Below are 27,609 nucleotides of genomic sequence, written 5' to 3'. Positions count from 1 at the left end.
GCGGGACGCGGAAGTGCGGCGGAGCGCCGCCGCCATGGCTGCCCCGCGCATCCTGCCGCTGCTCCTGCCGCTGCTCCTCCTCGTCCCTCGTGCCGGCGGCGACCTGCGCGCCTTCGTGGTGGCCCACAGCCACATGGACGTCGGCTGGGTGTACACGGTGCAGGTCGGCCGGCGCTGAGCGGCTCGGGGCGGGCGGGTTTGCCGCGGCGGGGGCTGAGCCGCGCTGGGGCTGGCAGAGCAGCGCGGAGCCGCGGAGCGGGCAGGGCTCTGCGGCTCTGCGGCTCTGCGGCTCTGCGGCTCTGCCGCTCCTGCCCTGCTCCCCGCCGAGAAACGCGCAGATCCTCGGCTCCTGCAGCCCCTGCCCCGAGCCTGGCCTGCTGTGTCCTCCATCCCCTGCTGTTTCGGGATCCCCGTTTGCAGGAGGCATGGTTAGCCCGGGAGCTGTGCCCTTGAGCTGTGGGTCGCTGTGTGCTGCAGGGTGCTCCTGATGGGTTTCTATTATTTTCATTTTAAGGAAAGTCTTAGTGCTGTTTGATGGGGCTTTGATTATGTGGCAGATTTTCATGGTCTTTATGCTCATCTTGTTGCTGAGCCAAAGCCCCGGGAAAACTTTCTGCCATTTCTTGAGAGGAGAAGCAGCATCCCAGCTCCTCAATGTGAGCTTGGAGCCTAGTGCCTCCCAGGTATACTGGCAAACTAATTTTTGCTAAATACATGAGATGCAGACCAAAATAAATCAGGTGGGGCATTGATACTTTTTATATTTAATAGTCAAAATCCCAAATCCTGAATTCTTCCCCATTAGTATGATTTTTCTTTCATTTATGTGTGAAAGATGCTGTGGATACTTCACTGGAGTGAAATGGCATTAGGCCATAATAAAAAAGAGCTAATGGCTCACCCAGGTATCTGCTGTGCATGTTGTTTGTCTCCCATTTTTAGGAAAGATTAATGAATCTCTCCTTTAATACTTAAAACTCATAGTTGGAAATTGCATAAGAGAACACAAAACTTAAAACCTTAAAATCCGTAGTTAAAATTTCACGTTGTATTAAGTATCTAATAATCTTGATTTTTTTAAAACCCCTATGAACTAATGGAAAAATAATTAAGGAAGAAATTATTTAGAGAAGTGCAACAATATTTTAAGCTATTCCTCCCACACTCAAATGTTTTCCTTTTTCTAATGGCGTGAGCATTTTTACAAAGATGGCTGGATTTCTGTTGTGGAAAGCAAGGGGTTAGGAAAAGTTAATTTCTGGTTTGGATTACCTCATCTCCTGTCAAAATGGTAATTTTCTGTGTAGAAAATTTGCCTTAATTGAAGCTATGGATTCATGTTTTACATATCATGACCATTAGTTTTTCAGTGGGGAGAGATCTATGTGTCAACCACTTTAAGATGTACATTTTTGGTGTGTGTTCTTAAGTACCAATACTTTAGGTAGGTAGGTGTTATGCTTAGGGTAAAATAGCTATCCTATAACATGCAGATAGCTGTGTTACAAGAAAAGACAAACATTTCAGGAAATTCTAGGATGTTGGCTGTTGTCTCTAGACCTTCTGTATCACTTTAAAATTAAGTAAAAAGTGGAAGACTGGGTGTGGTCAACAGGAGTTGTTCTGGTTGAGGTATTTGTACAAGTCTCTTTGTGTGCACAACTTCAAAATTAACACGGTGTTGTTAATTTGATACCGTATCACTGGGTGTAACAGTGTGGTAGGTTATTTAATGGATACAGATGTATTTGCATTCCAGTAAAAGTCCATAGGCCTCATTCTGGAAAAGAGGTGCTTTTAGGAGCAAGATAGGGTAGATGCACAAAATCTCACACTTTGACTAATGCTTCTGTGTCAACAGCTGAACTCATTCTAAGATTCCTTTACCAGCTTGGTTTTACTCTATCCTAAAACATCAAGCAAAACAGAGTTATTTTCCATAATAGTATAATTTACAGTATTGTATCACTGCATTGTACTGGTAATGCACAGCATAGAGTCATACTCGCTCTGAAAAAGCAGTTCTGGTAATTCAGGCCATCAAAAGAAGAGCTGGAATGGGAGAATAAAGTGTGCACGTGGGGTTTTTAACGATGTTGGTTCAGTCTTGTCATTCGTGGCATCAGTGATTTAAGGTGAGCAATGAGGAACCAGGTAAGCAGTTCCCTGTATGTCAGAAAGAAAGCCTTTATTGATGCTGGTCTTGGGAGAAGCTACACCTTGATCTAGTCAGGTCCCCAGTCAGGAGGATGTATTCTGAAGAGCCAAAGGCTGTATGTAGTCACAGTTTGGTCTTTCTGAGAGTACAAAGGAAGTGTGCAGCAAATGTGAGGTTTTTGAGCTCTCTCCTCTCAAGCCCTATGAGTGTTTAAAACAGCCCTTTTAATAAAGGCAAAACAGAGCTTATTTACTTGTTTTTTTCCTTTCAGGAAAGCATGCACGCTTACGCAGCAAATGTCTACACAACTGTTGTAGAAGAGCTAATGAAAGGAAAACAGCGCAAATTTATTGCAGTGGAGCAGGAATTCTTTCGACTCTGGTGGGATATGGTAGCCACAGATACACAGAAGCAGCAGGTAAATTACACTAGATCCATGCTTCCTGCTAACAAAGAATTCACCGTCTTTTCAGGGGACAAACAGGGGCAAAGTGCTTCACCATTTGCTTTTTACCCAGCTCTTGTGTAAGCTGTCTCTGAATCTAGTGCTTAAAGGACCTTAACTCTAAAGGTAGTTGCAAGAGGTTAAACCCCAGCTATAGATTAGAGCAGTAGGAGGCAGTAACCTTTGCACTGAAGATTTTGTGCACTTTGCAGTTCTTATTTCATTGGTGACTTACTTATCTGGGGGCATGCTACTTCAAGATGTGGGTGAATCTGAAACAGGCTGCATCAATATCTGTTAAAACACCTGACACCTAACACTGCTCACAGAAGGAACTTTTTGTTCTTTCCAGTTAAGTACTGCTCAAAAACATGCCATTGCAAACAAGGACAGTACAGCAAAGCAGTGACTGTAGATTCAATGATTTTTTTCTAGTAAAGTCATCCTGAAGTTTTATTTCTCACTTCTTCTTCCCTCTGGCATGAAACAAACATGCTGAATCAAAGACTGGACTCATGGGTAGGAGCTGGTTGTGTATTGCATGGCAGTGCAGGTGTTTGTTTTGGATCCTAAAACCAAAGGCTGTACAGGTGCAGCTTCCCATGGGTACTTATTCAGAGCTCCCTGGTCTGTTTTGTTACCAGGGTCCAACCAACAGCAGCATATCACTTGCAGTTGTTTACATTTCACTGTGTTTAAAGTTGTAGGTGTTTGAAGCATCATGTAAAAATAACACCTCTTGTCTGTTTTTGGTTTTTTTTAACATAGTCCTTCGCTGAATTCTGGATCTTTTTTTAATGTTCAGTGTTCAAATAACAGCCTGTGCACAGCTGATCTTTGCAGGAGAGATTTTTGCTGGGTTTAGGCAGTTTGCTGTTTTTGTGTGGGGACTCTGCCCATACTTGCCTGTTGTTGGACAATTTTCTTGTAGATTTTTTAAATTGGAAAGCTGTAAGTGGGGAAGAAAATAGCATAGGAACTGCTTTGTAGAAGGACAGAAAACTCCTGTAACTTTCAAAGGTGAGTTGATCTTATTTCAAGTATGTTATGCTGCTATAATCCGAATATAAAGTCGAGGCCCACGTTCCTAATAAATATTCCTGCTATTATGTGGAATCCAGAAAAATAATGTGTGTCACATTTGACCTTGGTAGTGGAAAAATTATTACCTATGATTCAGGCTTTGATTTCCTAGCCTAATTATTTGTAATTGTTGTTTTTATAGTCAGTTCTCTAGTTACTTTATAGTTTCTTCTCTTAAAATTAAAATGGTTAAAACTAAATTCCTCTGAAACCTGTGTGTTTAACATTGAATCTCTAATTTGCAGATAAATGATATGTTTTTAACATTAGCAAGTTGCAAATATTGGTCTCTGAAATTAGGTCACTCTGGTTACTGCCCTGCTTTTTCCACTTGAACTCTAGCATTAATGATTTTCTGTAGTACAGGCACTTTGGTTTTAATTTTCCTTTTTTTTTTTTTTTTTCTTCATTAAGTGGTTTACTTGGAGTACAGGATTTAATTTTAGTTTGTTTTGAAATGTCTGCTTTATATTGGAGCTATAGCATTAAAAACTAGTAAAAGGTATGGCCTGGGTAGAGAAGCTGGTTTTCCAATTCAGACAAGAGAATATGTAAGAGTGAAATGTACTGCAGCAGTATTCAGCCAGATAGGAACCTTGTAGTTCTTAGTAAATGCTGTTTTACACAGAACTTTCTTGTGTGAACCATTCCTACCTCCTTACCCTGGGTTGAGGTCTGGGTGCTTTAACCAGGGCAAAAGTAAGATATGTAGCCACTTCTGTCTGGTTTGTAGGCATGACTTGATGTGAAGACTGTAATAAGGTCCCAAGGAACACAGATATGTTCCAACAGCATAGCAGCCTGCTACTTATAGTGCCACTGCATCTGTTTTCTCCATTCCTCCTTCCTTTTGCCCCCTTCTGATCAGAAAAAGTGCTTGTCCTTACATATACTGTTTTCTTCCCTTTTTTTTTTTGGGAGGAGGGAGATTGGATATTATTTAAATTAGTTGAATTATTTTTCTTGTGTTTCCAGCCTCTCAGTAGTTCCACAAAACTTAGATTAAAAAAAAAACATTTCTGTGGCCCCAGGTTTGGATCAGAGGTATATTTTGGACATCCATCCAAATGGGGAACAATAATCACAGATTATTTTCATGTAGGTCAGGGCCAGTTCTGTGCTGACACCAGATATCAGTTATCTGGTCTCCCAGCATGCTAATCAGTCACCACAGTCGGCTGGAACTAATTTAGGAATGCTGAGCCCTGAAGCGTTTTCACAACATTGTGAAGGAGAGAAATGGTTATAATCAAAATTGACAATCTGGCATCCTATCTGAGTAGACAGTGAAGGTTCCTGGGAAAATAAACATAATAGCTCTGAAAATGGCATCCTACATGACAGATTAAAAAAAAAAAAGTTGAGGATTAAAGTACATATTTGCATAAATTTATGTATTTACATATTGGAAGTTTGAGATATCTCTGAATTTCTAGTGAAGTAACTAAAATAAAACCAGAAGACTCCTAACACTTTTAGAAAGGGACATAGACTGTTCCTTCCTCCCTCCAAACACCACCCACACTTATCCAGCATTTCTGAAAGTTGTACTTGTCAGCATACCTGTTGTTTCTAGTAGCTGAAATTAAGCTCCCCCTCCAAAAAAATCTCCAACGCTCCCTGAAAAAAGCCACCACCAAAAGTTGAGCAGGTTGTTATATAGTGACAATTTTTAAAGCAGGAAAAACACCAGAAATTAAGGTTAGCAGAGGGTTATTCAGGCAGGCAAACCTGAGAAATAACTATTTCTTAATAAAGCCTTCTGTCAGTCACAAGTTGAGCAACTTGTCTGTGCCCCAAAGGCAAGATAGCTGCCTAGGGAGTAGAGGAGAGATGTTTGTGAGCACGGTGTGATGACACACTCTGTCTCTCTCCTGGATCCCACAGATCTAGGTTTCCAGCTAAAGGAAGCCCTGGCAGCCTGAATATTACTGCTTGCCTGGGGCTCCATTGCTGCTTGCAAGGAGTTGCATATTGCTGCCTCATCCAGACAGCAAGTGCCTTCCCTGAGCCAAGCAGGGTGCAGCAGGAGGAAGATTTTGGGAGAAGCTTTAGTATCCTCTCTTTTAATCCTCCAGCTCTAGCTGCCCTCAGGCAGGATTACAGGCTGCTGCCAGTGCAGTGTCTGGTGTTCAGACAGTATAAAAAGGTACAGTAACAGCACTGCTGAGGAACTCCAAAAATCAGTGTCTACCTGGCAGTGCATCCTTTGTTCCTGTTACCTGGTTGCAGTGTAAGCTGGATAAATCAGTGCACCATGCAGCACATTGGAATGCCTTTTTTCCTCCTTGTTCTCCTTTAGATAGGACTCAGTACAGGCAGCCTTTTATCCCATTTTTTGTCCTGGATGCCTTCTTGACAAATGTTGTGTCTAGGTAATGTGCTTTGATATCGAATGAATTTGCAGCCTTTTTGGGTAAGACTGAAATGATGCTCATGTTCTGTGTGTTAATTTCAATACTGTAGGTCCATCAGTTGCTTCAGGAGGGACGACTGGAATTTGTCATTGGAGGGCAAGTGATGCATGATGAAGCTGTGACACTAATTGATGATCAAATTTTACAGTTGACGGGTATGCATATTTGCATTTAACTTTTATTTTTCATTGTTATGACCTTGGCAGTTCTGTTTGGTTTTCATTTTTCCACTCCAAAATTGCTATTGTTTTCTGACTTCTTAAGAACTGATTAAAGCATTTCTTATGTTTTTACTTGCTGGTGTGTTATTAATATAAAATTCTTTGCCTGAAAAAAAAAAAAAAAAAAAGAAAAAGAAAACCCATGACAGTTCTGCAGCAAGCACAAAGGTTACCAAAAGCTGGTTTGTCAGGTATGAACTTGTTTGGAGCAGAAGTCTTTTGTGTGTGTGGGTGCTTGAGGGCTTAAGTTCCTGGGAAGATAGTTATGGTGAAATTGAGGGTATGAAACACTCTTCAAGAAAATACCTGGTAGCAATTCAGAGAACAGGGAAGTTGTATTGTTTAGGCAAAATCTTCTGCAGAATGGGGGCCATGGAGTGTCACTGAGGTCAACTAAAATTAGTTGAGAGACTTCCTTGATGAAGAAAACTCCATTTGTAATCATTGCCATCATCTTCTGTTAGAAACAGGTGCATCTTTCCAAGAGATGCACTATTTGCCATTTTAATCTTCTAGCTTCTGCATCGAGCTGTTTGTGTGTTACACCTGTCCAGCTGATGGTTTAAAGAGTCTGTTGGTACCTGGGTTTGTCTGGTGGATGCAAACAGAAACAGGATAACTGGAGATGTCTGTGATATGCCACGAGGGAGTAGCAGGGAGGGGATGAATTAGCAGCAGCTGCCATGGCTGAGAGAAACTCTGCCTGCTCCAGGGCTGTGCTCTGGGCAGCTTTCTGCATGGGAGAGGAAAGGGACAGAAAATGCTTCCATTGTTTTCTGAATGTGACTGCACAGCACCACTGGCCTTGTTCCTTGCTTGTCATTGTTTGTCAGAGGCACAGGATTAGCAGCTGCTCCTGTACCTCGAGGTCGCTGTTGGACTGCTAGCAGAGCGAAGAGTCGAGACCTCTCTTGTGCATCAAAAGATCTGATTTTATTGTTTAGTAACAATTTAAATAGACATCAGTGGGCCCTATCCAAAAGGCCGTTTCAATAACATAAAAACTTTATTTATGAAAACTTAGAAAGAAGAAGAGAAAGTTCTCATGGGAAAGAATCTGTGTTGCCATACCTCAGTACTCTCTGGCCAAGAGGAGGAAGGGGATGAATTTTTTTTTGCTCTTACCTGACTCCTTTAAGGATTTAAAGATTGCTGTATGGGCTCAGAGCACTGAACCTAGGACTTCTCCAAATAAAATGCTAATAATGATTGAAGGGTACTTTCGTTAAACACAAACACAGCTTTTCTGTTCATTGGAGTTAGCTGAAAAATACATTATTTTTGGTTTAACGTTTCATTCTGTGTAAATGTAATATTTATTATGAAAAAGAAATTTCAAGTTTGTTTATTTATTAATCAGGGAAAAAAGTGTTAAAGTATTTTAAAATTGTCATGTTTTTCCTGAAAGCACTCAGCTCAGTTTGAGTACTTACAAAGAAAAAAGTATCCTTGCAGAGCATGAGGTCAAGTGGAGAAGACAGAGCCAGTGCAGACATTTGGGGTCCACATTTCATGTCTTCTACTGTCTGTCCAGGCTTTCAGTGTTTTGGAGGAGCCTAGAAAACCCTGCTTCAAATGTGCCTCCATCAGAATACTTAAACACATTAGACATTAACCATAGAAAAGATGAAATGGAAAGAGGCTTTGCCACCTCACTTATTCAAATGTGATATTAAAATTTGAAATGGAGTTATTCCAAACTAGGGAAGGTATGATTGTATTTTCAAATAGCTCTGAGTGTAATTCTGTAACTATGAAATAATGGTTTGCAATTTTCTTTTTTTTTTTTTAACAATGAGTATCCTAGAGTGATTTACCTGAGTTCCAGATAAAATCTGCTGCTTTTCTCATGGTTTTACTTTGATTTAAATTATTTTTCTGGGTTTATTCTATCTTCTGGGCTTTCTAGTTTGGGGGTTTCTTTTCTCAAAACTCTTTCCTATGTATTGGTAACATTAGTAACTAAATTAGTAACATTAGTTGTAAATAATATCTGGTATAAAGACTGCTATTAACCTTTGGCTTTTTTCTTTTCATATGACTGATAATCGTATTCATGCTAATTTTGTTTAGTGGATGGCTTGCTTCCCTGTCCCTTTGTCATTACTGAAATTTTCTGAGAATGAGTTTTATGATTTAAGCAAACTTAAGCTAAACCCCAGGTTATTGTTTTCAAGCAGTCTCCAACCTGTGTCTGTGTACTTTTTCCCAGACCTGTCTAATCACAAGTCCTTTTTGTTTTTCATCTTCTATAATGATAATAAGTTATACTTGGCATAGCAAGATAAACATTGTCAGTATGAAACTGTTTGCTATGAATGATTAAATTCCTGAAACTTTGAATGCTTTGGAAAACAGCAAGAAGAAGCTATCCTTCAAGTGCTTATCTGTAAAACTATATGCCTATTCAACTTGTGAAATTAACTTTTAGAAGTATTCCTAACCTAAATAAATTTTGCTTTGCAGAGGGTCATGGATTTTTGTATGAAACCTTTGGATTCAGGCCTCAGTTTTCTTGGCATGTTGATCCTTTTGGAGCTTCTGCTACAACACCAACTCTTTTTGCTCTGGCTGGTTTCAATGCTCATCTTATTTCTCGTATTGACTATGATCTGAAGGCTGACATGCAGAAAAACAAGGTAAAAGTACCTTTAGGAATGAAACCATTGCTGGCCTCTACTTACAGTAATCTAAACCATGACATTCAGATGAGAATCTCTCTCATCTGTGCAAGAAAATGTAGGTATTTCTTCTCTAAAAGTGACATGCTGATTGCATGTGGTGATGGTGAAACATATTAAATCTGTGTTTTATGGTCAGTTAATGTTTTCATGACTTCTAGTCAACTATAAGATGTAATCTAGCCTCAAGAAGACACAAGTATGGGCAGGTGGGCAAGTTTAAATGGTCATTGAATTAGGGTTGTTTGAACTAGAGACATCTAGAAGGAGTTTCAGCTTTCCGTGAGAAAATCTGGGATCTGTTGGTTTTATGCAAACTGTTTTAAAGTGCAACATGTGTGTTTGGGCATGGTGTTTTTAGGCTTGGAACATTTATTTGTGCCTGTAAAATTAATAGTAGGTCAGTTAAAGTGGCAGCTAATCATGATTTTGCTGAATTCACTTTCTTTTTCGTGTTCTGCCTTCTCTTGCACTGTGTCCCATACACATTAAATGCTTTTCATATTACAGTGTTGGACCCTACTCACTTTACCCTTTACTCACTACATTATGTGAAAATAAGGGGTTTCACTACTGTGTTCTGGGAACTAGGCAGTTTTGATGAATCTTGGGTAAAACTCAAGTGTCTCTGAAGAAGACAACAGAATTCATGTTGAATTTAGTGAAGCCAGGGTCTACCACCTTGTGTTTGCAATGAATTGCAGTACTTCTTTCTGTTAAAATCTTTTATGAGCTTTTGGCAATCTTTGCCCAGCAAGTTTTTTTCTTTCTGGCCCTTAACAGTCCAAAGGCTTCCAAAACAGTAAAATTCTGCTTTAGTTGGTTTAACATTGATTCCCATTGACTACAGTGCAATCAGACTACATCTGGATCTTTTCTGTCTTACAAGTGTTCAACTTCCACTGAAACAATTGAGGTGTAATGGCTGTGATAAGCCTGGCTTATCTCTGATTTTAGCATGCTGGCAGTGTGCTGCCTCCTCTCCTTCTCCATCAGTTCTAATGGAAAGAGGCACTGATGTGGCCTCCTAAATATAGTGTGTGACCTTGCCTGGGGTACCATTGGCTGGTCTTCAGAAAAAGCACTTAAAAGTATTAAAAGTGGTGGAAGGGAAGATGGGAACTCTGCAGTCTTAAGCTGTTAATGATGTATTTCTGTGCATGTCATCAAGGGTAATGGTTTCTTACCTTTTTTGTTTTCCAGAAGCTGCAGTTTGTATGGCAGGGCTCTCCCTCCTTATCTGAAAGAGAGGAGATCTTCACCCATGTCATGGATCAGTACAGCTACTGTACTCCATCGCAATTACCTTTTTCAAACAGGTCCAGAGCTTTCCCAAATATACAGAAATGTTGTTTTTGTTATTGGCACTTAAGCATTTTCTTTGACTGTTTTCTTTCAACAGTATTCTGCTGCTTTCTCCTGGCCTGTGGAAGGTCAAGGAGATGTCTAGACTGTGTAGATCTGAGTAAGGATTATTAAACATCCCCAGCTTTCCACCATAATAAGTGAAGTTTGCTCAGTACCTAACAATTGAATTCTCTAAAGTGACACTTATTACTGACAGGCATTAAAAATACCTCTAAATATTGACAGACTTGAAAAATAATGTTTTCTTACACGAGAATGCTTGAAACATAAGGTATGTCTTTCATCTAGATATAATACAGTGACTGACTTACAATGTCAGTCCTTATTCGAAAAAAACAGAATAAAAACGTGAAACAAATTAATTGCTGTAAACAAAAAATGTCCAAAGTAGGACTGGGGTCTTTTTTTTCTGCCTGGAAGTAGATTTAAAAGCTCCAGGAAGCTCAGTAGGGACTTGGCTATTGCTAATTGATTTTCTATGGGAGATTTTCAGCATTATCTTGAGCTGAGATTGTGTATATTGTCTGTGTATGAACTGAAGCAACTAAAATTTTCCATTTATTTTGTGAAGAAATATGAGAACTTTCGAAAACTTTATTTTGATTACTGGCTTACCCAGTAAAGTACTCTTTGAAAATGAAGTCTATTTGGGCAAACATCCTCATTGTCACAAAGCTTTCTGGTTTGTTCTATTATTTCTATAATAAAAAATAGTTTGTTCTGTGCCAGCAAGCAGCAGGGACTTGAAAAGTTGCACAGTGTTGAAAGAAAACTGGAGAATCTTCCCCCTACCTCCACCCCCAAATAAATACTTATACCTAAATATTAGCAATGAATATAAACTTAATTTTTTTGCCTCTTATTCCCTGTGTGTGTACATCTTTTACCAGCACCTTTTGATGTGTTTTCCCCAGTTGGGTAAATCCTGTTTATAGCTTATTGTTTTCTGCTTCTGCTTAGGTCAGGATTTTTTTGGAATGGATTTGCAACTTTCCCCGATCCACCAAAAGATGGTGTTTATCCAAACATGAGTCTCCCTGTTACAGATGCTAATCTCCACCAGTATGCACAAACCATGGTGGCAAACATAAAGCAGAGAGCAGCCTGGTTCCGGACAGGTGATGTGCTGTGGCCGTGGGTAAGTGCCTGAGCAGTGTGCTTTGGAAGAGGCAGGGACAGTGCAGAGTGGAGGGTGATGGTATTTGCTGCAGTAGGTACTGCAGAAATGCTGGTACAAACCACGTGACAAAGGGTTTTTCTAGTAATTGTGATTTGCTAGTAATTGTCAGTCCAAATGACTGACTAGTAATGATACTTAAAATTTCCTCGTATAACCAGCCTGTTGTCTATCAAGTCTTCCACCCTACTCAGTATAGAATGAAATGTGACAAAACTGTAAAGATAACCTCCTGCAAACCTATATATTGCAGCATTGCTTCCTTTTTTTTACCTCTTGCTTTGTGTGTTTAAATGATCTTTTATAACTGCTTAGCCCAGCATAAGTCTGTGTTAATAAAAAGTATAATAGCATTATAGGAAAGCTTCCAACACATTAGATAGACAAGATCTTTCCTAACAGATGTGTAATCTTTTTGTTATGCAGTCTTTGTATTTTAGTTGGAACCATAAGCAAACATATCCCAGCTTGGTCATCCAAACACATTTTTGGCAATATGCTGTGTTAATTGCATCCTACATGTACACATAGAACTGGTGTGCTCTTGCTGTTTTCAGGTCCTTAGGAAAGAATAACTTTGCCTAAACTGAATGTACAGTCTGGTTTTTAATTTTTACGGATGCTGTAGGTCTCACAATGTTAAAGGATTATGTGTGTTCTTTAGGGGCTCTTTCACCACAATATCTGTTGTTGCAAAGAAAACAAACTTCCTGTGACTGATGCAGCTTTGAGTCACTAATTTGTTTTTCTCCTGTGTTTATGACACTGTTTCTTATGTTGAATTTATTATTTTTGTAGAGAGTGAGACATAGAATATAACACTCTGTATTTGTGCTAGAGTGAAAGTCATGCTGGAATGGGGAGAAGTTTTGAATAGTACAAATAAATCCCAAACATCTAGATCCAAACCCACAGTTCTGCAGTAGTGTAGGAAAATGTCAGTTTCTAACTTCTGGGTTTGTGATAATGCTTTGTAAAGAAGTAGAGAGAATACATGGTTCTAAAACCCTACACTTTTTCACAATTTTTCACAATTACACATGATCTGTGCAAGTAACCCTACCTGGTCTTGACAGTTTAGCAGCTAATATCAGTTATATGGGCAGTCAAAACCAGAAGAAATACCCCTTGAACATCGACTAGTGTTAAAAATTATCCTCCTTAATTATGTGACCCAAAGTCATTTGGCTATTCTCTTTCTGGAATTTCAGGGCTGTGACAAACAGTTCTTTAATGCATCTGTTCAGTACTCTAACATGGACCTGTTGTTGGATTACATTAACAAGCACTCTGATGAGTTTGGAGTGACTGTCCAGTATGCCACTGTCAGTGATTACTTCCAAGCAGTTTACAGCAGGAATCTTACATGGGAAATTCGGGACTCTCAAGATTTCCTTCCATATTCAACAGGTAATTAAGTTCACAGCTGCCTAATGTCTGCCTCAAATGTATATATGTAAAATCTTAATAAGAGAAAATGAGAAATAAAGAAGAAAAATCCCTTCTTAGAAGCTTGCTTTGCCCTGTGAGGTGTCATCAACAAACAAGTTGATTTCAATTTAGTTGTGTAAAAAAGATGAGTGTGTGAAATAGAACAATGTGAAATAGAACCATTTTTACTGTTTAAAAGAACTGGATTATGCATAGCTTAAACCAGAGGTGGAAGATGTGACATGGAGTGATCTGTGAATGTCTGGAGAAGCTACAGGTAACCAAGGGACCAAAACAGTCTGGAAGCTCTTGGGATAATTCTGTGTTACTGCAGTGGGATGGGAGTTCCCAAAGTGAAACACTCAATGTTGGGGATTTGATGTCCACACTCCAAGTAATTGCAGCAAATATATAATCTGGTCCTATAGACTTGAATGCCTATTAATGCTTGTTGCATCCATCAGGAATCCAGTTTGTGAGCTCCAAACCTCATATTTTATATAAAGCAAAGCATACTAGGAAAGGATGACCTGATCCAGAGAAAATACTAATGTAGATGAACCCCTAAAGTCTCCTGTAGGAGAAATTCTTCCCTTTTTCATTGAAGAAAACAGTTTGAAGTTCTGGAGGGAAAAAGAATTCTGTTATAACTCAAGACTCAAAAAGTAAAAATACCATCGGTATTTCTGAAATTTCATAATACAGTGTTACAAAAGTTCTCTGCAGCTCTTTGTTGCTTGCTCGTGTCTTGTGTGCTGCACTAACTTAGCTTTTCAAGCAGAGCTGAAAAGTACTAGAAAAATATGAAAAAAGTCATGCCATACCCAACATCCCTTTAATTCTTTTCCCCAATAAATTTACCCTTTTAGGCCTCAAATCAAAGCATGCAGAGAGAAGACACAGCCAACTTTTCGATTTTTAAACTCATTAGTTCATTTTGTTGCCTGATTTATTATTAAAATATCACTGGTTTCATTAAAACACCTGTGTAGTTGTAGCTACCACGATCACATTTTTTGGCTGTGTACCTATATTTCATACTGTTCTTAATGTGTCTGTTAACTTTTCAATGAATAAAAATAACCATTTCTTCCAGTGAATCATTGCATGGACTGATCCCTGACTCCCTCACCTCCCTCTAGGGATTGTGTCATACCTAACAACTTGCTGATAAAAGCATTGCCAGTTCTAACTGCTAATATCCTTTTACATCTGGGCTCTCTCCTTTATCTTTTGGCATAATTTACCTGCAGGAGTCAATTGCTATTAGCTTGCATAATAGCAGCACCTTCAGTGTTCCAGGTGGGTGCCCACACATCGATGTAGTTTCTTCCCCAAATGACTTTCTGTGCTTTGCAATTGCAGTATAGATTTGAGTGCACTTTCTCCCACATACTGTTTTGCTTCTTGATGATTAATCCTCTCTTATTCTTGCTATGCCCTTTTTTTATGAGTCACTTTCTGGGCTCAGTGTCACTTATGACATATGGAAAACCAAGTTTTAAGTCCCAGATAAGTATTTCCTTCTACTCTGCATTCATTGTGCTGTGCTGATACATATGTGTGGTTCTTCTGCTTGTAATGTTGAAAACTAAAATGGAATTAATTCTGTTGAAACTTCTACCACCTTTCAGGCCAAAGAGGGTTTCTCCTCAAGTTTCTTGAGCAAAAGATCATATTTTCTAATTGTTGTCTTTGATCTTGGGCTGGTAGCAGATTATTACAGTTTCATGTATGCTCTTTAGAAAACATTTTCTGCAACTTCTTTCTGGAAAACCTATTTATCAGTAGTGTATTTTAAAAGAAATCCCCCCTAAACAAACACACCCCCCACCCCTTAGGAGAGATTTGGAGGTTTTAAAAACAAGTATTTGTTTTACTAGTTCATTCTGTAGGATACTGAAACATTAACACAAATGGAATGTTGAAATACTTTCCAGTAGCCACTTGAGGGCATCTTTTGATGTAGTTTGAAGTACTGCAGTAGTTTGGAGTCATCACATCACTGTTTCTACTCCATTTTGAGGAAATTAAGATAAATCTCTTTGTCTAAAAGGTTGGAATGTAGAGTGTGTGTATCAAGCAGTTACCAAGGATTATAATCTATTTTATTGAGGTCTAATAATACTATATGCTTCAGTGAAACTTTGAAAATTCTTGTGTGCAGATCCACAAGGAGGAAATTTCTGTAAACACAGGTTATCTTAGTTGGTAGTGACTTTGTTTCAAACTTGCATGTTACTGGGCCTGTAGGAAAGGTGATAGTTTTCCAAAGTGCATGTTCTTGGCTGGGTTTCTTTGTAGGCTTTGTGACCATTCTGCTTGATAGCTGCTGTGTAAACCCCCAGTAGGATTCATGTAAGCAGCTGAACAGTAGTAGTCTAATAAGTAACAAGTGATAATGAAGTGGTATTTTGATGTTTGTTGGGTCTGTTCAACTCCAAACAGAGCCATTTCAGGCATGGACTGGGTTTTACACTTCTCGGAGCACATTAAAAGGAATTGCAAGGAGAGCGAGCTCACTGCTTCATGCTGGAGAATCCTTTTTCACACAGTATGTCCAGAAACACCCAGAAGGTTCTATTTGCAAATGCAAAGCCTTAAAGCAGCTTCAGAGTCTTAGATGGGCAGTTTCAGAGGTAAAGACTGAATTTTTTTTCTAATTTGAATGGAAATGTTTATTTTCCAAATGTAAAGTTTGCATAAGTATTTCAGCTGGAGTGTCTCAAAGTTGCTTTTATGTTTTTAGAAATAACTTTCTCCTTTTGCAAAGCATAAGTAAAAATAAAGCAATTTTGCAAAACCTGTTTTGAAACAGGACTTCAGTCCCTTATCCATGTGTTCAAGACATGGTTACTGGTAAATGTTTTCTTCAACCAGTGAAAGAATATGTGGTTTCAACCTTTGCATATAAAATTCCTTTTATTAATGTTAGTTTTGTTATTTATGAAAGTGTTCTTAAATGTAAATAAAAACCACAGAAAAATGGAACTAATTGAAAACTACTGATAATCTCTGCTTCTGCAAGTTAGAAGAGGAAGGTCATATTTGTTTTTTCAGAGTTCACCAGCTAAGTGATTAGCCTCATATCATTAACCATTTACAGTCCTTAGTGCTTTTGCAGGTAACAATTATTTTGTCTGCTAAGGTAATGACCAGATCTTAGTAGGAAGTGAAAAGCCTGTCTTGTTACAGTATTTTTGCTGCATTCTTGGTTTTAGTAAATGGTTTGGGTTTTTTCCTCTAAGGATGTAACTTTAGCATGTTAAAAGAAGAATATGTATAGAGGGAAATCTGTATTCATCTTGTCTTTCACCATTTCATGCAGTGTATAGGAGTCTGAAGTAGGCAAAATGTGAATCTGAATACAGCTGTAATCCCTTATTGGTTTAAGTTTTGTGTCTGAAGTTTAGTTGACTATTATGTTAATACAAATGCAAACCTGAAGTTGTGATTCTGTTGCACCTTCCAAATTACTTTTAAATACCAGGTCCAGCACCATGATGGTATAACAGGCACAGAGGCTCCCAAGGTGAAGGACATGTACATGAATAACTTGATGTATGGAATGTTAAATGTAAAGAAGCTAATGGCTTCCATAATCTTCGATATCAACAAAGCAAAGAAGAATGGAGAGGTCTATTCTTCTGTTTACACTAAAGACTCAGGAAAACCAGGTACTTTTTACTTTTCCAATTTTCAAGCTATCTTATGAAAGCTATCATGTTTTCCTCCAAACAATCAACATCCTATGTACACCTAAGTTCTGTGAACCATGGCTAGAAAATCCTGTTTGCTTTATGAGACCTGAGCTCTCAGGTATCAAGCATCAGAAACCAGGGTTTCTCAACTGATGTTAGACAGAACCCCACCTCAGTGCACATATCAGACCTGACTCCCAGATTCAGACCTCCCCTTGAAACAGGGGAGGAAGAGGTGCTGATCAGGGTAGTTACTAAACTAACTTTACCCTGCAACATAACATTGCATCATAAGAAGCAGAGTTGAGACATGTTCTTGCTATAATGTAATGCCAGCTTGTGTAAAAAATGTAAAAGGATTTTTAGGAAGTCTATTCTAAAGACTGTGCACTCCCTTTTATGTTTACTTTGGAAACTTTTTAGACTGTCACATGTAAGCAGTGCTGTGGGCTGTGCAACAGACCGATTTGGGTTTTTACAGGGCTGTTTTTAAATTAGGCTTCTCATTTGATCTTCTGTATAACTCTGATAAAGTTAATACTGTATGACAATGAGTTGTGGTAAGCAGCTTATTTTCACTAAATCCATTTACATTCAACTCAGGTGTCATTTTCTGAATACATGGACTTTTTTGATTGGGCAGAGAATAGAAGAATAAAGCAGAAGAGGTTTTTATGAAGCACTATAAAATGTTTTCATTTTTCCATCATGAAGTTTTACTGCAGGGTGTTATGTTAAAATTTTGTAAGATTGTTATACCTAGACAGATTCCTCAAATAATTTGAATATCACATTTTAAAAATGCATAATGTAGTGACTGGTAGTTTTATTTGTTTGCATGCACACAGGTGCTACAGATGTTGACCAGTATGTTGTTGTCTATAACCCACTGGCATGGAACATCACTACCTTTGTCACAGTTTCTGTCAGCAGTGAGGCAGTGAGTGTGTATGATGAACTGGGACGTTCTGTACCAGCACAGGTACTTCAACTTTGTTTCTTTCTGTTACTTTTCTCTCACTTGTCAGTTTTCATTGACTGGATTCTACCTCCTGTCAAAGTGAGATTTTCCTACTTTTTCTTCAAGGGTTGTTTTTACTTGCCTGTTCTTTCAACAGAGAGACTCTTTTTATTGTCCAAAAGGATTTGCTGCTCTTGTGGTGTGTTTGGTTTGTCCTTTGCATTCCTGCTGTGTGTGACCTGGTGCTTCTTACCTTGTTTTTCTTTCTCTAAAAAAATCACTGTTTGAAATAAATCCTTTTACCTTGAAGCCCTGCCTTTCAGCTGAGAGCCCTGCTTGTACAATTGACAGATTGCCTTGGGGAGGGAGAAGAAGAGAATTAAGAAATGTAGGTCTTAGAAACTGGTGTCAGTCAGCTGCCATTTGACAGCTCATATTGTCATAGCCTAGATCCAGGACACAGCCAGCTGTTCCCTGGGAGGGAGGGAGGAATGGAGGGAGGGAGGGAGGAAAGTGGCCTCAAGTGAAAGCTAGCACTAGCCTTTCCCAGGAGCATCTGCTGTGCAGAATGCATCATCATCAGTGGCTTGATAAACCTCCAGAAATGTGTCCTGCACATAAGGCCTGAAGAGCAATTCCAGGTGCTCCCCTTTGTCTCTGAGATGGCAGACAGCTCAGCAAATTCTGCCAGCTGACAGTTTCTGTGACCTGTGGTTTATGGCTGTGGCCATGTGTGAAGGCACAGTGTAGTCAGGTAGTGATGCCCAGCAGCTATCCCTTGCTCCTGGATATGTCCATGTGATGGTGTTAGACCATACTGCTTTTATCTGGAAACCATCATCTCTTTGGGTTGGCACGTGGTCATGCTTGCCTGTCAGTCACTTACCTCCCACAAGTCATTCTGCCTGAATTACTTCAGTCTTGTAAGATACACAGATGAGATTCACATTTATTCAAGGCATTTATTCAGGATTTAGGATGCCCTAAAGGCAAGTTTCCCTTCTTTTAAAAGGGCGAAACTCTCTGTACCAAGTTGATCTATACTGTCTTTTGCTAGAAGTTACTTTTATATGCATGTGGATAGTCACTTGAGGCTAAGTGAAATCTCTTTAGCACTTATGACAAGGTGGTTTGGGGTCTTTTTAATTCCAGTATGTGCAGTTCAAAAGTGCATTCATATTATATTACACACTCCTTCCTTTTGAGAGAAAGAAAACTTTAGCTCAGAACATTGATGTGAAAATGTGGCTGAGAGGAACTGAAGCTTTGTCAAATGCTCTGCTGCCTTCTGCACCACATGCATGAGTTGTGTAGTGAAGGGAGAGAGTGGGAGTAACACCCTGTTGATGCCAGTATTGTTGGGTTGTCTGTGGTGTAACTGGACATATGTCAGTCCACAGTGTGAAGGGACAAACAGCTTGCTTGAATTGCTCATTAGTTGTAACTAAACTCTTTGTCCACAGAATCTGTTCAGTATTTACCTAGTCTCATTTTCTTTCTCCAAATAAAAGTAGTACTAAAGCATGTAACATTAATGGGCAGGATACATGTAATTGAAAGATGATTAAAAACTGTTGTTTATGATATTTCAGTATTGCATAACAGTGATGTTCTGTTTACTGTTCAAAAGGATGTTGCATGCTTGTACCTCCTTTCCATGTGCCTTCCCTAAGGTGAGGGTGCATGTCAGTACTTCCTCCTCTTGTCATGAATTTTCTCTTTTTTTGCAGTAGTCATGTCTCTTGTGTTTCAGTCTCTTTACTGTCATTAGACTGATCTACTTAATTTATTATTATTTCTGCTCATATAGACATTTTGCAGTGTGATCTGAAATCAGTATCTGGGATTCCATGTTCATATTAAAATGAGATCTGACCTTTTAATTTGCTTAGTGACTTTCTTCCCTTCTTTAGAAAGACTCAGCTTAATCCAAGTTCACCAGGCTCCCAATTAAAAGCAGCATGGATCTACATTATAATTCAGAATTATAAGAATGGCATGTTTAGAAAGTTATTATTAAAGTAGAAGCTAATTTTTGTAATTCAGGGCTTGCAGCACATGAAGCTAATTGCCTTGCCAATTAATTTTCTGTAATGAAGCATTTTTGTGTATGCTGATGTCCAGGTTCAAAGCTCGGTGGAATCCCAGTCCACCTATGATCTGTATATTGTGGTTGCAATAAGTGGTCTGAGCTACAGAAAATACAGTATTAAACCCTTGGATGGCAAGCAGTCTGCATTTATTGGGAGATCAATCAAGTACAAGCGGAGAGACTTAACTCGTGCAGATCAGCAAAGCCCACGGCTGTTTCCTGTGGTTAACAACTGCTACCAGATCGTGTTTGACCAAAACACAAACCTAATGCACAGCATTACAGAGAGGTGAGGTTGCCTGCTTCTTTTTAATAATGTTTCAGGTTCTGTAAAACACTTCCTGAAAATAAGTCCAAGGACTGTATTTTATGTCTTAATTCCAAGACTCAACCAGCAAAATGTTCTTTGCAGTCTTTACAATTCTTTTTTATCCCCACTTCACATGCCCTCCTTTTTGCAGGACACTTCAACTCTAGCATAGGTGTGATTCCATACTAGTTCTGTGATGTTGCCCTTTTTACTGTGTAGTTGGTCTAAGATGACATATCACAGCAATAACTAGTGTATCAGCAGAGTTTTAGTGCACTTTAGAACAGAAGAGGGTTATGAATGTGCACTTTCATTAAAAACTACTAAGTAAGCACATACACTGTGGCTACACAATGAGCCTAAGTGATAAAGCAAGAGCTTACTTACACTTGCAAGTTTTGCAAGTCCCATATCACTAATTCTGTGGTAGAAAGCTACAAAACTGTTTGAAAGGAAACTTTTAACTAAGGAATGTCCATTTAATCAAGCAGATAAAATGGAAAAATGATCAAGATTTAGGTGAGATTTGGGGTTTCCAGATGGTCTTTCTCAGCTGATGTGAATTGGCCCAATTTCTTCAGCTTCAGCACAGTTATGCTGCTTTTTGCCTGCTCAGGATTCAGATTTTCAGCTATTATATGCTGATGGAATATTTGACCCCTTTGACACTGGCCTGCTGACAGCTAAATCTCTTTCATCTTCATGGTTTTGTTCATAATTCTGCCTCCTAGAGCAAGAACTTGTTGTTCAGTATAGTTAAAATCAGCTTTAAAAGTATAGATGGGCCTTAACTAAGATCTCTGGAATAAGTATTTTCTCCAAGTACCTCCAGATCATAAGTGTCTCCAGATTCTATGACAATTACTGTGCAGAGGAACAAAACTCTAAATTCAGATTCCAATTTTCTCCATCTTTTTCTAGTAGGCTGCAAGAGCTGGAATTCAGCTCTTAGAATTCAGTAGGAGAAATAAGATAGTCACTTTCTTCACAAACCTTCAGACAAGCTCAAAATGCTTGAGTTTCAGCAAGTTTGCAGTTGGATAGTGGGAAGGAGTGAGGCATCACAGGTCAGAGTGGGAGGAAAGGTTAAAAAAATTAAGATCTTCAGCTGTGAAGCCTTTTAAATTCAACTGCAACAGTTAAAACTTCTAGATCCTGCCCCTGCACTGGAAGTGCCTCATAAAAGGAGTAGTGGAAAACACTTGCATATTTTCTCATCAGTTACAAATTGCAGGTAGCTGTGTTAACGTGATAAAATGTTTGGCAGTATAAATTTATATGCTAGATGAAATGATTTTTCCTGTTTTCACAGCAAGTTGCCAGAGGCAGAGCAGGTAGCTGAGAGCAGCATCTTAAATTGCCTTCATATGACTTTTTTAAAATTGTGATAAGTCATGAATAGCTAAACTGTAAGCTTCAGTGGAGAGAGGAGGAGATTCAGTAGGTGCTGAGTGATTGTAAATGTTGCTACCCTGTTGATTTTATTGTTACCAGTGTTAAACATGGAAACTTGCATCATGCTGATTTATCTAGCTACAAAGTTAAATGAACCTAATTCTTCATTAGTGCAGTGCAGTGTACCTCATTGTGAAATGGGTAGTTTTGATAATGTAGCAATGCTTACATCAAAACAATGAGGTAATATAGATGAGGTTTGATCTTAAGATGCTTTTCTTCTACAAAAGCAGAAAATTACATAGAAACTCTATTTATTTACACACTGACATATATCTTAATGGAAAGCACTTGAATTCTTTGCTGTCCTCATTTACTCAGTCTTGAAAAATCAATCCACTGTGAAGAAAGAGATTTTTTTCCCTTACGTTTCCAGCCTCATTCCTGCTGCAGTTCAGCTTTGTGTTTATCATGTACAAAATATGTTTGTAAGTAATATAATTTTTACTCTTCTCTGGATTCTCAGGGAGACTAACCAGACTGTCCAGTTCACCCAGGAGTTCCTGGAGTACCATGTAAATGGAGACACAGCGAAAGGACCCATTTCAGATAACTACTTATTTGGTCCAAATGCTTCAGCTGTTCCAGCATCAAAAGCAGTGGGGTTGGAGGTGATGTCTGGAAACCTGATGACAGAGATACGGCAGTATTTCTACAGGTACAACACCATTACAGCTTCACTTCACTGGAATGTTTAGTTCTTTAGATATGTATGAGGTTACTTCTGTATAGTTACTCATAAACAGTGAGCTCTGTGTATTTGTGCTGTTTAGGATGTAGATAAAAGAACTATCATACATCTGCTGAATGTACTGCTGAGGAAGCACCTCCTGTGAATCACAGAATCATAGATTTGTTTCTGTTAGAAGGACTGTAAGATCTAGTTCCAACCACCCTGCCATGAGCAGGGACACCTTCCACTAGACCAGGTTGTTCAAAGTCCCATTCAGCCTGGCCTTGAGCACCTCCAGGGATGGAGCATCCACAGTTTCTCTATGCCTGTGTCTCACTACCCTCAGAGTATCATATCTGATCTAAACCTACTGGTTTTCAGTTTAAACCCACTTCCTCTTGTCCTATCACTACATGCCCTTGTCAAAAATAACTCTCCAGCTCTCTCGTGGGTTTCCTTCAGGTACTGGAAGGCTGCCAAAAGGTCTCTGCAGAGCCTTCTCTTCTCCAGGCTGAGCATTCCCAATTCTCTTAAACTTTCCTCATAGGGGAGATGCTCCAGCCCTCTGATGATCTTTGTGGCCCTCCTCTGGACTCCTTCCAACAGGTCCTTGTGCTTCCCATGTTGATGGCCCCAGAGCTGGATGCAGCACTATGGGTGGGGTCTCATGAAGGGGAAGCAAAGGGGCAGAATGCCCCACCATCGACCTGCTGGCCATGCTGCTTGGGATGCAGCCCAGGACACATCTTTACATGGCATTGTACAAGGACTGTGGTTGAGAAGGACCTTTGGAAAGCAGTGTGGGATTCTTGCCTCAAGGTTGATGTCACTCGGATTGAAAAAATGCATGTATTCTGTACAATGTAAATATGTCGCTTAGGGAGTCATAATAATTTTTTTATTTGTTGTCAATTTTGAGAAAAACAGCCTTTGTAATCAAGTGAAGAATCCTCTTGACTCTTGCAACATGAAGGAAACTTACAGGATATCACTTACACTGGTTGAATATCTGTGTATTTGAAAGTTAAATTGAAATTTAAAATAATTGTACATGTACATGAAAATATAGGAAAGAGGCAAGAAAGTTGTCTGTGTAGGATGGCACCATGAATGCCTTGTAAGTTTTGTCATAACCAATCAAGTGCTCCACTTCTAAAACTCTGCATCCTTCCTCTCATTTTTATAGCAATGTTACTTCTCAGGATTATATATATGCAGTGTATACCAGGCTGTATTCAGTACCAGAAGGCTACGATGGAAAGCTGCTTTGCCACAGGATAGAGCAGGAATACAGTGTTGGGCCTTTGGAATTAAATCGTGAAGCAGTTCTAAGAACAAGCACCAGTTTGAACACTAAACAACTTCTCTACACTGACAACAATGGATATCAGATGCAGAAAAGACCATTCAAGGTGTATGTGAATAACACAGTGGCTCGGGTAAGCACAAAGGTGTAATCCAAAGTCAGTTGTGTCTTATCTTTGTTCTCTGTTCCTGTTTTCTGGGTTAATATTGTACCTGTGTGGTTTGCTGTGTGTTTACAGAACTATTATCCTATGGTCCAGACTGCCTATATTGAAGATGATACCATAAGGTTGATGCTGCTTGCAGAAAGAGCTCATGGTGTATCAAGTCAAGGGAATGGGCAAGTCGAGGTAATATATAAATTTTAATTTTTTTTCCTAGGTGAGCATAATTTCATGGCTGCTGCTAATATAAATAAAGCCTGATGGCTGATTGCTGTTGTGACATTTACTTTCCCAATACAGGTGATGCTACACAGGAGACTGTGGAACAACCTTCAGTGGAACCTGAACAACAATCTCACCTTGAATGACTCTTCAGTGGTTCGCCCTGTAATTTGGCTTATTTTAGGAACCAAGCCTGTCACCAATAACGTGTATCGGACAAGTGCACTGGCATTGGAGCATAGGCCAGTAGTAATGTTTGGAGCATTATCAGGTAACACATTCCATCTCCTGTGCTATCTTTAGCGTCTGAATGGCTTGTTTATGTTCCTTTGATTTATGCTGTTAAGTTTCTAATTGCAGACTTCAAGCCTCCTGTGTGGCAAAGTTAGTGTACAGTGAGTTAGGAGGCAGATTTAGTGCCTGCTAATTACCTTGCATTAATTTCAAACATGGATGTTGTCCAAGTATATGAAATATTTCTCTTGTTATATAATTATCTCTACTTTCAGAGTAAAATAAATTTTAAAGCATCTTATGAGAACAAAATGTTCACACAGGGAATTAGTGCAAAGTAGCTAGTGCACCATATATCAGTTTCCTGGATGCTGAGTCCTTAATGACCATTTTTGAGTCATTCTTTTAAACATATTTGTTCAGCTTATTAAATAAAACTGAAGCCTGGTAGGGAAATAGCAATTTCAAACTGCAGCAAAATTTGTTTTATGGAAAGCTCTAATACACTTTTCTAGCAGTTAAAATCATGCTGCTTTCCATCTTGGAAGGCCTTGGAGGAGAAAGCATATTATCTGCTTTGCCTCTGCCTTGGCAGAACAAGCAAAAAGCCCTTTACCCTTCCACAGTGCCCTAACCAGGCTTGTGTGTGTGATGGATGTTTAATGTTTGCTTTGTTTTATTTTGCGTGGAGCAGATAAACCAAAGCTACCCAGACAACTTCAGCAGAATCCAGTCCATGATTCACCTGTAACTGTGCCACCTAATCTTCATCTCCAGACTCTGAGCATTCCAGGGTGGAAGTACAGCTCTGATCATGCAGAGCAGCTCCTCAGCATCCACATGGGTAGGTGCCTTCAGACAGGTGGCTGGATGTTACACTTAAATAAGCTGGCTTTCTTTTTTTCTCTCTTCTGTGGCTAGTACTTTTATTTATTCAAAGTGTTAAATTCCTCAGTCAAGAAAGTTAATTGTGCTGTGTAGTTTCTCTATGCACATAGTAAAATATTTCTCCTGCATGAGTTTATTATGGCTGTTAGTGACATTCCTGTCAACAGTGGGAGCTGGGTATTTCCTGATATTAGTCCTCTTGCTAACTTCAAAAAAAAAAGAATTAAGTTCAAATGATGAGAGTATAAAATTAAAAAAAAAAAAAAGTTTAAGGCTTGAGTTTATTTTTAAACTAAGAAAATGTTTGCATTTTGATCTCTCTTGAAGGTAAACAAAAGGAAGATGATGCAGATTTCAGTCGTGTCCTGCTAAGAATTAGGCACTTGTATGAAGTTGGAGAGCATCCTGTGTTGTCTCAGCCTGTGATGCTAGACCTGAAGGTAAATCTAACCCTTCAAGACAGAATACCAATTGAGGTGTTTTTATTCCAGAGAAGACTGGTTCTGGAATGACACATCCTGCGTACTAGAAAGTCCACAAAAGATGAATACAAAAGTATGAGTGTAGCTTTAACCTCAAAGTGAGCCTATTTTTTGTTACTTGGCTTTGCAATGCAGAAGCCTTTTCTTGACATGAAGTTGCCACAGGCACAGTGAGAATATCTGCTTAAATATGAGTAGCACTGCCTGTTGACCTCTTGGTAGTGTAACACTCCTTCAATACCAGTGCAGAGAGTAGGATTCTGTTTTGTTGTTTCTTTAGTTATTGACAGTTGTACCTGTAATTAATGAAATGTGGACAAGATTAAAGGAACCAAACATTTTTTTTCTCTATAGTTTGTTTGTGTGAGTTGTTCAAACTTTGTCACTTCCATCATGTACTTGGTTTTTTTCAGTTTCATTTTTATTTGATCTTTCATATGGAAGTTGATTACTTTATGATCCATGGCAGGGATTATTGGTATTATTTTAAAATATGGAATTTTAATTGTCTTGATAGAAACATGGGGAGCAATGTAGGTTTCTCTGTTTCAGTAAAAAGTGTGAGTTTCAGCTCTTTTAATAGACTCTTTACTACAACACAGAGGAAGCCTTCAGCACCTCAGCCTCTTAGTTTGAAGCCTAGTGAATCTGTATTTGCCCTTGTGTTGCATGACCTTGCAGATTTTTGAAGACTCTCTGCTCTACTTTACAGGCTAGTGCTAGAGTTGAAAATTCTACCTGGTCTTCCTGTGTACTAGGCTGATGAGTGTGATACTATTCTGTATAGACTCTCATTTGATTCCTGGTGTTTCCTGTGTTCCCAGTCTTTGCTAAAGGGATTGGGATCAGTGATGACAGTGGAAGAGCGATCTCTGACAGGCACCTGGGATGTGAACACTTTGGAGCGGTGGAAATGGAAGACTGCAGAATATCCAGGCAAAAGTAGGTTGAATAAGGTGGTTAGTGTCCATACTGTTGACTGTTGAAACTTGATGATAAGTTAAAAATATTTTTAAAACTTGCAAGATTAGAAATGTATTATTGTTTTGCATGGCAGACCTGAAATCTGTCACAGCCTGCAGATAATAACATTTAGCTAAGATTCCCTGTAGGTATCAGACTGCTCTATTTCTCTGATGGCTTGTTTTGCTTAGAATTGTTAAAAAACTTGGAATCTTTCAGGAGTTTTCTTTGTCCAGATAGAAGTGGCTACTTTATGAATTCACATTTGTGACACAGGCTGATTTTGTCAGATGCTGATGTGTTGTGTTTATCTAAGCTTAAGCCTGTGCTGCAGAAAAACAGCTGCAGTTAAAAATCTCTGCTGTAATCAGCTTAAAGGACTCTGTGGATATGATTCAAGTTAGAGCTGACACTCAAATCAAATGCTGTGGGTGACCTCATTTCATTTCTCATTCCAGTTAGTTGCTTGGACAATGTCCTTACTGTCACTTACATCCATATTGTGCCTTGTAAAAAGCTTGCAGAGGTTTTGGAATGAGCTAGGTGAGAATTTAGAGCTCTACTTGACCTTCAGCTCAGAGCTTGCTTGCTCTTTATTCGTGGTGAAGAAAAGGTGCTTGTTTTCTATGTGAGTCAGTGTGTGAAGAGAAATTGTTGTATATTTTAATGTTATGAATGGATGCATCTTAGGCTGAGTATCACTTAGAGTTTTAAGGAGGAGAATCTGCTCAAACACTAGCCTTTAGGGAAAGGATGAGTTAAAACTGATATGATAGAATAATGTGTCCATTTGAGTAAAGCTGCTTTCATAAATTACCAACAATTTTGTGTTTTACAGGATACTTCAACAGCACAGAGATCTCAGAAGACTATATAGTAACTATTCACCCAAAGGAAATAAGGACTTTCTTTGTCTACTTTCAAGTTCAATAATGTTTGACAATGTATTTCAGGAGTAGATATGTAATATCTTCTAAGTTTTGTTTCAAAATATAAGTGATGATCTTGAAAAACATCCTACTGCTGTTAATGAAAGAAAAATTAATTTTGGAATAAATTTTGAATTTAATTGAACTGTTGGCCTGAGCTCTGGGTAGTTTTGTTGATTAATTATTTACAACTTTTTTTCCTGAAACCTGTCCAATGCAAAAAAGACCTGTGTTGCAGAGTGAGCATAT

At 38.9% G+C, this 27,609-nt stretch overlaps 1 protein-coding gene across 1 annotated transcript; it reads left to right on the top strand.

The window, feature by feature from the left end:
- On the top strand, positions 1–27,505 carry MAN2B2 (mannosidase alpha class 2B member 2). Its single transcript, XM_085059761.1, has 19 exons — positions 1–163; positions 2,430–2,576; positions 6,153–6,258; positions 8,791–8,963; positions 10,209–10,324; positions 11,334–11,511; positions 12,762–12,960; positions 15,430–15,620; positions 16,472–16,658; positions 17,531–17,664; positions 19,768–20,024; positions 21,967–22,158; positions 23,360–23,612; positions 23,718–23,828; positions 23,943–24,135; positions 24,793–24,942; positions 25,314–25,426; positions 26,293–26,410; positions 27,270–27,505. The coding sequence occupies exons 1-19, from the start codon at positions 35–37 to the stop codon at positions 27,362–27,364; spliced, it is 3,042 nt and encodes a 1,013-aa protein (XP_084915887.1). The 5' UTR covers positions 1–34; the 3' UTR covers positions 27,365–27,505.
- The last annotated feature ends 104 nt before the right edge of the window (positions 27,506–27,609 follow it).

The sequence above is a fragment of the Lichenostomus cassidix genome, chromosome 4, assembly GCF_008360975.1.
Source record: "Lichenostomus cassidix isolate B80296 chromosome 4, HeHo_3.0, whole genome shotgun sequence".
NCBI lineage: Eukaryota > Metazoa > Chordata > Aves > Passeriformes > Meliphagidae > Lichenostomus > Lichenostomus cassidix.
This window is presented reverse-complemented; position numbering and strand designations above follow the sequence as displayed.

Excerpts from the sequence above, each read along its gene's own strand:
- MAN2B2 (XM_085059761.1), top strand. The coding sequence starts at position 35 with ATGGCTGCCCCGCGCATCCTGCCGCTGCTCCTGCCGCTGCTCCTCCTC. Across the intron at positions 11,512-12,761 it reads GTGATGTGCTGTGGCCGTGG|GGCTGTGACAAACAGTTCTT; the intron begins GTAAGTGCCTGA and ends CTGGAATTTCAG. Across the intron at positions 23,829-23,942 it reads AAGGGAATGGGCAAGTCGAG|GTGATGCTACACAGGAGACT; the intron begins GTAATATATAAA and ends TTCCCAATACAG.